We start from the raw sequence: 9,812 nt of genomic DNA on the forward strand, positions 1-9,812 counted from the left end.
GCCTCTGCCCAGAGCTGCACGCACAGCCAGAGCAAGGGTGCTGCACGCCAGGGTGCCCCGAGCAGCAGCTCTGCCCCCCCTCGCCCAGCACCCATACCCAGCCCCTGCACCCTGAAGCCATCCCATTCAACTCAGCCAAAATATTTGTCACTTCAGGCTTTGATCACTGACCTGTGGAGAGCCAAGGCAAGGCACAAAACAGACTAGGAGACCTTTGGCAGAGAGAAGAAATCCCAGAGCTTCATGCAGGTCTTGCTCTGGGGCCGGAGCTCCTGCCACCCATCCTGGGGACACATGGGGGATCGAGAGGCAGGCAGGGGCTTCTGCCAGGAACTGGGATGTTGGGGGGCATGTAGGGACAGCTCTCCCCTTGTTTCACACAGGTAAAACTGCTAGCCACCTTCGGCAGGTCTCAAAGCCCCTACCAAACCTGGGGGTGAAGCCTGCAGCGTGTGCATCACCCGTGTGCTCCCAGCTGGGCACAGGCATCCTTCCTCCCCCCCGGGGCGACCGTCAGAGGATGCTGCAGCACCAATACCTTGAAGACAACTCCCTCCTCTCCATGAGAAGGGCTTTCCCAGCACCCAGCTGGATGGACAGCCATGTACTCACCCCCTCCAGCCCCATTTAACAGCCGTCCCTCTCCCCATTTCTTCCTTTCTTGTGCGCTGGCCTGCCAGTGTCACTGCAGGGAGGGAGAGGAGGGGACAGCAGTAGCTTCTGCATTGTCAAGGAAAGCTGCCTAAATCGGCAGCCTCTCTCCCCTGAACCTCAATCCCTTCTCCCCCGGCACGGGATCTCTGTAGGGGATGGGAGAGACTCCACACATGTGATGGAGATGTGAATCCGGCACTGAATTAAACGTGGAAGACACTGAGCTGGGCGGTGCCTGGGCTGAAAGGCATATTTGGGGATTGCATCTGGCAGCTGTGCTACAGAAATGAGATGCTAAAACTCTGAAAGGGCTCTGCAGTGCCAAGCGAGCCAGCAGGCACGCTGGCAGGAGAGCTCTGCGTGGCCGGCACACGGGGCCTGGCAGGACTCGGCTACCTGCAGGCAGCAAAGCCCAGGTAGACACTGCAAACCAGAAACCAGCCCCAGCCGAAGGCAGCTCAGCAAAGCCAGGGCTTCAGCAGGGGCTTCCAACCTCCCGCCAGCGGGCAGGGAGGTGCTGGGAGGTAACTCGGCCAAAGTCAGCCAGCACCCTCAGCCCCACCGTTCAGAGCAGGTTTGATCCCCATCCCCACCCCGATTTAAAGTTGAGCAAAAAGTTGGGAGTGCTGCATTCACAAAAAAAGAAAACAAGAAAAGGAAAAAGTAGCCAAGCACAGCGGCATCCTTGGCACAAGAGGTGATAACTCGGTGTCCTTGAAAAAACCCACCAATGCAGAGCGATGGGGGCTGACAAGGCCGATGCAGGACGGTGACAGCCCCTGGGGAGGGGGGTACCACCCAGGTCCCCAGGCTGTAGCGCACCCCCCGGGGCTGGGCAGGCGGGGAGGCCGGCGGGGCAAGGGGCAGCCCCACCGTGCTGCTTCGCCACGCTGCTGCCACGGCCCCGGGCTGGCCATGCCCTCGGCCGGGCCGGGTGCGTAGCGAGGAGCCCCTTTTTGCTGATCCCCAAGCAACGCTGGCGGTCGCTGGCTGCTTTGTCCAGCGCGGCGCATGCGCGCTCCCCGTGCATCCTCTCGCACACAATGGGCTTCTCCTGGGCGCTCACTTGCAGCTCTGGTTCCTTCCCACCCCTCCTCATCCACACAGCTCTTGGATCTCTTTCTTCCCCCCCAAATTACTACCTTCTCATCCCTTCTCTCGAGGGCTCCATGCAATTAAGGCAGCTCTTACTTCAGCCATTTCTTCCTGGGGGCAGCAGAAATACTCTGAGGGTGCAAAGCCAAAGGCTTCAGCTACTGAAACTTCAGCAATAGTGCAGTGACAGGAGAGAGCATTGTCAGCAGGAGAAAGGGAAAAAGTCATCTACATAAAGCATCCAGGATGAGAGCCCAGCTGCTAATTGCTCCTACACTAAGAAGCCTCCATTCCCCTCCTATTTATAGCTTTTTTTCTTTCTTTTTTGCTTCCAGGCAGCATCACAATTAAGCCCACAATCTAGAGCATCCTCTTGCAATTACTTTTCTTCCTTTCCTCAGTGACTGGGGAAAAAAACAAAAGACAACCTCCCTGCCTACCTCTCCCCAGTTATCTTAAAGAAGTCAAATGGAGTTTTATTTCCACTTGCAAGAGATGGCTTTTGTGTGCCTCCTTTGCCCCCCCCAGCCCCACTACTCACTCAGTCCAGGGGCCGGGACAGTAAAGGAAAGCATTAAAATACAGTAAAAAAAAAAAAAAGGCGGAGGGGGAAGAGGGAGATAAATAAGATGCTCCTCTCTCCCACAAGCCTGTCACAGATGGAAACATCAAGGGACATTTAAATGTCACCTAAAATCAGCAAAGCTACCCCCACGCGGGGAGCTGGCGTGGAGGGACGGCCACCACGCACCCACCTCGCGTCCCCGCGGGGACCGGGACGGGCAGCCCCCAACTTCGCAGAGCCCCAGCCCGGCAGCGGGGGTCCCGCCGCCCCCAGCCCCGCACCGCAACTTTCCCTGCCGGTGGGGCGGGCAGGTGGGGACCCCCGGGGTGGGGGGGACCCAGGCCAGGGCAGCCCCCTTCTCTCCCCACCTCTGGGGTCCGGTCTCCCGAGCCCCCCCGACCTCCCCCCCCAGCCCGGAGGGTCCCCCTGCACCGCAGGCTGAGCAAAGGGGGGTGCCCGGGGAGCGGGGGGCACGAAGCTGCACCTTCCTACTCCAGTTTTCTTTTGTGCTCTCGAGGTTTAATAGAAAATGGCGTTGGGGAGAAAGGGAGAGAAGGGGGGAGGTGGGAAAAGCAAGAGAGAAACCTACTTGAGTGAGTTCTGTGCCCATCAGGATGAGGAAGCAGAGGGTCAGGAGCTTGCTTGCCGGTTGCATGTCTCGCACCCAGTTCTAGGCACCTTGCATACAGATCACCTCCGGGCGAGCCTCCCTGTGCCGATCACCGAGCGCCTCGCTGCCTCCTCAGTCCTTTATTGTTATTATTATTTTAATTAAAAAAAAAAAAAAAGAAAAAAAAAAAGACAACAAAATGCAATTAAAAAAAACCCAGAATGATTCTCCGGGTGGCTCTCAGCACCCCCAGGAAGCAATGCAAGAAATCTGCTTAGCAGAGCCTTCACTTTGCATATTTATTGGGATCCCAGTTTCTCTCCTCTGCTCTCGGTGCTGGCTCTCTGGCAATTTCTTTTTTTTTTTTTTTTTAATGGCTCCCTTGATCGAAAGACATTTGCGAGAAGAAATTCAACGGAGCACGAAATGATTATCTCTGCTATTGCCAAAAGTTTGCCTTGAAAAGGGGGGGTGATGGGGAGAGGACAGGGATAAAAAAAAAAAAAAAAAAAAAAAGGAAAGAAAGGAATTGGTAGGGCTGGCTACTAGCAGGGGATGGCTGTGGAACAGGATGTGACATCAACTGAGGCGGGGGAAATTTAACTAAGGACGGCAAAAGGGAGAGGGGAAAAGCGGCCTCGGGAGCAGCGGTGGAGGGGGAGCAGAGCTGGGGACTGGGGATGGGGCACCCCCTCCCCACCACCCGGGAGGGCAAGGAGCTGCTCAACTGCCCCCCGCTCCCCGGGGGTGCCTGGGGGGGTGCGGAGGGGTCGCATCCCCCCGAAGTAGCGACCCCCAAGCAAAGATGCCTTCCCAAAGCGAGCCCTCCGGGAGGACTCCCAGCAGCGTCCGCTGAAAGGCTTGGATCCAAATTAATTTAAGGAGTAGGAGCAAGGTGACAACCCTCTTGCTCTGCAGGGCATCCTCCCCTGCACCCGCTCCCAGCACCCTGCCAGGGTCCCACTGCTGCACCAGGGGCTTGGCCGGGGGGGCGGCAGGCAGCACCCACCCCGCACTGCTCTGGCTGCGCCCTTCCCCTCCCCACGGCGCGGGGGGACCCTTACCCCTCGTTTCTCTCCCACACACGCTCCTTGAATGCTTTCCCAACCACAGCTTTCCCAGGATCTCATAAATACTATTAAGTCTCTTAGTACCTGGCAATGCAGGTGAATGGCATCATCCCCTTTTTGCAGAGGTGACAAACATAATGCAGATCTTCTCTTAACGACTGTTGAATAATAGAAATCACTTGCCACAGGCCTGCAAGTAGCAGAGGCCCCACAAGAGGATTTTCCCCCTCGGTTGCTCATTGCAAAGGGTTTCTTCTTCTGGAGTCCTCTGGTTACTGCTGCAGCAGGGGACGGGCTCCCTGTGGCGATGAGCTGACACAGGGCCTTTTCCAAGTCCCGGGGTCACAGAGCACAGCGTTCAGCAGAAACCGGGAAATCTGCAGCACGGTGAGCCCAGGCTGAGGCTCAGGGGGGACAAACAGCTAAGAACAAACTGGAAAAAAGACTTCTGTGTGTTGCCATCAGCAAATGCCCAAGGGAAGGTTGCCCCGGACCTCCTAAGAGTGGGTCTCAGCAGCACCTTGCAGCTTCTGGCAGCTCTCGTCTAGGAAGGTAATTAACACATTAGTTTAAAGAGAGCTTAGAAAAAGGCAGCCCAGAGAGCAGCTGTGGGAAAGCTGGCACGTCCGACTATCCCACACAGATCTATCTTTAATATACTTCCCTCAGCACCTCCCTGTAAGGTCAATACTTTATAGTCCATAAAAGCTGAGGACCTTTAAAAAGCATTAAGCTCCCCTTGACTATATCAAGAGCAGTGCAATAAGGCCAAAAGCATCAATGGTACAACAGGGTTTGAACACAACCTCCCCTGGCGCCTTAGAAGGTTGGTTTTTTTTTTGACCACAGGCATCAGCTTCCCCCGGCAGCGACGGCAGCGGGATGCCCTGCCTGTGAATCAGTTCTCACCAAAAATCAGGGGAGGGAAGGGGGACTAGCGAGTTCCACCTGCCTCTATTTCTCTGCTGGGTGCACTGTTTAAAGCGCCTTCAAAAACCACCTGAGCAGCTTCCTATCAACCCCGTGCCACAAGGCAGCGCATCAGCGATGCAGCTCAGGGTGCTCCATGGGAGGGTCCAGGTGCAGCTGGAGCTCACAGGGCTTAAAATAGCTTTGAGAGGTGCAGAAGACTAGCAATGAGAGTTTCTTTCACACAACAATTTTCAGTGATGAGATCAGCTTCACCTTAAGTTGCTGGGACCACAGAGGGTGACTTCAGTTTGGGTGTCTTAGACCACAGAACAGAAGAACCCCACCTTGTTTTCCACAGTGGTACCAGATAAGGCTCTGAAAGGGTGCCTTTTCCAAGTCAGCAACAGCATGTCCCCAGAGGGGAATCTCTCTTCTCCCCCTCCTTTGCTTTTATACACAGCTAGCTTCATTGACCTTCATGGTAATAGTCACGGCTTGCACCTGGGTAAATGACAAAAGCATCAGCTCTGCAATTTGTTTTAATTTATTCCTCTTTTGAAGTCTTTCTTAATTAATATCAAGAACCTTGTTATTGAACTTGAGCTCCAGACTGTGAGGCCCTGTATGGTCCTTCCTCCGGGAAAGAGCCCTGTCCCACGGAGCTCCACTCCCAGGATGTAAATCACAGAAACCAAGAGAAATAAAAGGAAAAATTTGCCCAGTGTGACACAGCAGAGGAGCCTGGGAACACAACCCGGATCTTTTGATTCCCATAGTGTCTTACCCAGACTTTGAAAACTACCTCCAGAAATCTGGAAGGGGTTCAAGGTCTGGAGAACCTGCCCATGGAGCGCGACTAAAGAGGCTCCGGCTCTTTCACCAGCAAAAGGGAAGGCTGAGAGGAGGCTGCCTGGGGGAAGGTTTTTGTACATGAAGGCTCTTTTATCGATAAAAAAAGTCAAAGCAAGAGTCCAGAGTTTGGAGTAGAAATAGGACCTGTTTTTTTCCCTCAGGGGAAGATAATCAGACTGTGAAATAACTCAGCTGAAGGCACAGTGCCCTCTCCATTGCTTGACATAATTATATCAGAGCCAAGAGCCTTTCTGAAGGATGCATCCTGGCTCCTCCAGAAATTACAGGCAAGATGCCTTCAATGAAACTGCTGTGGGATGCAGGAGAGGAGATCAAAACACTTCTGGTTGCTCTTCTTGATTTATAAGATGCGATTGAGGCCAACACTCTGCTCTCTAAACCACGCTGCCCTCCAGAGCAGGCTGCTGCCGGGATGCAGGCTTGCCTTCGGTGCAAGGGCACCACGCGGGCAGGGGATGGCAGGGGACGGCAGGGGACGGCAGGGGATGGCAGGGGATGGCAGGGGATGGCAGGCAGCCCCTTCCTCTGTGCTGGAAACAGGAGGCATCTGCAGAGCCATGACACGGGCAGCTGGGTGCTGCCATGCATTGGGGGGATGGGCATGGGGGTCCCTCTTTGGGTCTCCTCTGAGGATGCTGACACTCCCCTGGCAGCCAACGAGCTCCTGCCTGACCCTGCCTCCCCCTGGGCTGGGTTTCGGCTGATTTGGTCCTGTCACAGAGGACCTCGCAGATCCCCATCCACTGCTTTCCCTGCACAGGGCCAGATGGTGGCCCTTAATTCACACAGCCTAGTTCTCTCTGCCCTTTACTAGGATCTAGATTTAAAGAACAAACCTCTCTATTTTCTCCTCAAAGAGCAGGGTGATGGTCTCCCTCGCTGGGAGCTTTCCTGGCTCTGCAATCTCCTCTCGCCTGCTGCCTCTTTGACAACTTCTCGCGGAGCCAAGTGCCTCTTGCTCGCTGGGGTCCTGCTCTCTTCCTCCCTGCCGAGATGAAGGCTGTTCCAGGCGTGGTGAAAATAGCTTCACGGTGCTTTGTTACCTATGGAAAGGTACATCTCAGATGCAATTTTTTCAAAAGACGTATTTTCTCCCTCAGTTGTCTTGCCTTTTGTACAAATTCAGTGAAGACGCCTTCCCGTCTTTTTTGTGCCCCTTCCCCTGAAATTTTGGTGGCAGCCGTACCAGGGTGAACCTCTACTGAAGAGACGGGCGTTGAAACGCTCCTTAAGCCTAGCCCTGCTGTTTGCTGCTCCCTGCATGGCCCTCTCCTGCAGAAAACCATGAGAAAGTGAATTCCTTCCTGGGAAGCGGGTTCCCTGCCTGGTCCCCCCGGGCAGCGTATGATCAGACCAGTACTGCCCAATTTCTCTTTGCTGGGATGCCGAGGGATGCCCCACACCGAGGAGGGACTCTCCCAGGGCTGCCAGCCTGGTGTCTTCAGCGGATTCACAGGAGCCAGGGTGGCTGTCGAGAAGAGCTGGGTGGCTAAAGTCAGCTCTGGCAGCACTGATACAACCAGAGGACAAAAGAAAGTGAACTCAATGGAGCAGGAGAGATCTTCCACTTGCAGTCATTTGGACAAAGAAGGAGGAGAATTTCAGCAGCCCCAGGCTGGATACGATGACACCAACAGTCCTTCAGCCCTTGTATTTAGCCTCATCCCCTTGCTTGTGACACCAAGGAGGGATGGAGAGCAATCTGCACCTCCAGGAGCAACCACAAATAATTTGCACAGTCAAAATCCTCACTGGGGTGAAACAGGCAACCAAATTCATGGGACAGGTTTTGCGGCAGCTCCAAGGGAGACGTGGCCATTTTCACTTGCTTCTGCTGATGGCTGGACTTGGATGAGCCACCCAGCAGCACAAGCTGCCCTTTCCCCAGCACAGCTCATCCTCTGCAAAAAGCCCTCCATCCTCTGTGCAGCAAGGGCTGTGCTACCTGGTGGTAAATACCCAAACTGAGCATTGCAATTTGTCGTGGTTTAACCCCAGCCAGCAACTAAGCCCCACGCAGCCGCTTGCTCACTCCCCCCCGGTGGGATGGGGGAGAGAATCGGAAGAGTAAAAGTGAGAAAACTCGTGGGTTGAGATAAGAACAGTTTAATAATTGAAATAAAATAAAGAAGTAGTAGTAGTAGTAGTAGTAATAGTAATAGTAATAATATACAAAGCAAGTGATGCACGATGCAGCCGCTCATCACCCGCTGACTGATGCGCTGACTGATCCCCAAGCAGCGCTCCCCACCTCCCAGCCAGCTCCCCCAGTTTCTATACTAGGCATGACGCCATATGGTACAGAATAGCCCTTTGGCCAGTCTGGGCCAGCTGTCCTGGCTGTGCCCCCTCCCAGCTCCTTGGGCACCGGGCAGAGCAGGGGAAGCTGGAAAGTCCTTGACTGGTGTAAGCACTGCTGAGCAACAGCTAAAACATCAGTGTGTTATCGACATTATTCTCATCCTAAATCCAGAACACAGCACTGTACCAGCTACTAGGAAGAAAATTAACTCCATCCCAGCCAAAACCAGGACACAGTTGAACTACACTGGGCAACGGCTCCTCCAAACACGAACCCCAAGGAGACTACTTCATGGACCCATTTAGGGATATACATTTGTAAAACCTTCCCGTCTCCTCCGCTGTTCTCACTCTTGTACAATCAGTGAGGCAGATGGATCTTGTCCTCGCCCGGGGCCGCTGGCTTGGCTGACGTTTGGATGGCGGTCCTTCAGGGGCTGCCCAGTGTAAAACTGATTTTCCAAATAGACCCAAACTATTGATCCCTTTTTGTCAGAAAAATGTCAGGGGGGGAGATGCCAGGCACGAGCATCGCTGTTATGGGGCTTCAGAGTGTGTGACAGGAGGACTCGCTGCAAGGACCCCTCTGGGAGCACTCATTCAGCACACGGCGATGCGTTAGTAGCATCTGATACTCGACGAGCGGGCAATCTATCCTCAGAGGAAATCATACCTGTGTGATTCTCCTGAATAGCCCATTTCGTGCAGACAGACTCAATGATGAACACAGGACGTTTTTCTTCTGGCAGCTGGGATGCCACCATGGCTGCCTGTGCAATAGTTTTTCCTCTTTTCTTCTCTTGGGAATTGCTTCGGGATCCCAGCTACAGATACTGGGGGGGAATTTCTCCATTGGTGGTTTTTACTGGCATCAACCCAAAAGAAGGCAAAACCTGGTGTTTCTTGGAAAATTGGCCCACTCTAGTAGAAGATGCTGATATGGATGGTAGGCGTGGAGACACCTGAACAAAGCTCTACATCCAGCCTGCCCATGTCACTTAATGTCCTTTTCCTTCCCTTACAAAGTGGAAATACTTTTGGAAAATCTCTCCCTTTTCTTGCAAGTTTACACAGCATGTAGTCCAAAGTGGCTCTGGGCCGTGATCAGACAGTGCCGCGGTCCAAACAGTAAATCCAAATTAACACACCTCCTCCTGCTTCGTTACCAACTTCTGTAGCATCCCTGGTGAGGGTGCGGCCTCGGCTCTGCTCCCTTTCCAGCGGGAAAGGCACCACAAAGCCGTACGTGCTGCTTTAAGGCAGGGCTCCACGTACCTCGGGCAGAGCATCACCAGAACGTGATGCGGCAGTTGCTAAGGTAACAGCACCAACATATTTTTTCATGAATAGCAAAGCAAGTTGTCATGGAACAGTAAAACCCACATACATTGCTGGGATATATGGTTCTGTTGCCCCAGGGTGACAAGTATTTACAGGCTGTTTATTTCTTTTCCTATCTTGAAAAATGATCCTACGTGTGCCCACGTACTCTTTATGCCCAGAAATATCTTGTTTGCAGCTACCTTTGTCCACTCACAACAGAGACACCAAACTGATGCAGTGCGTTTGGCCAATGCACGCGAGGGGGCTTCATCTGGATCTTCCAAAATGCCCGAACCTGCTCTTTGCTTTGCTCTTTGGCTGCCCCAGCTGAACACATCTTCAATAACTGGCCCTTAATGCCTCCCCATTCACGTCGGTGGGTTTTACATTTGGTCCCAAAGTATGAAAG

General features: G+C 53.7%; 1 protein-coding gene across 1 annotated transcript in view; it reads right to left on the reverse strand.

The window, feature by feature from the left end:
* The window catches only part of OLFM1 (olfactomedin 1), a gene marked incomplete at both ends in the record, with an annotated part of 33,074 nt that extends 30,105 nt beyond the window's left edge, over positions 1–2,969 (reverse strand). Inside the window, one exon of the mRNA XM_082327211.1 lies at positions 2,904–2,969. Coding sequence (XP_082183337.1) covers positions 2,904–2,969 — 66 coding nt within the window. The remainder of the gene's footprint in view (positions 1–2,903) is intronic.
* Positions 2,970–9,812: the final 6,843 nt, after the last annotated feature.

Source organism: Platalea leucorodia (genome assembly GCF_965183815.1).
Source record: "Platalea leucorodia genome assembly, chromosome: 15".
Lineage (NCBI taxonomy): Eukaryota > Metazoa > Chordata > Aves > Pelecaniformes > Threskiornithidae > Platalea > Platalea leucorodia.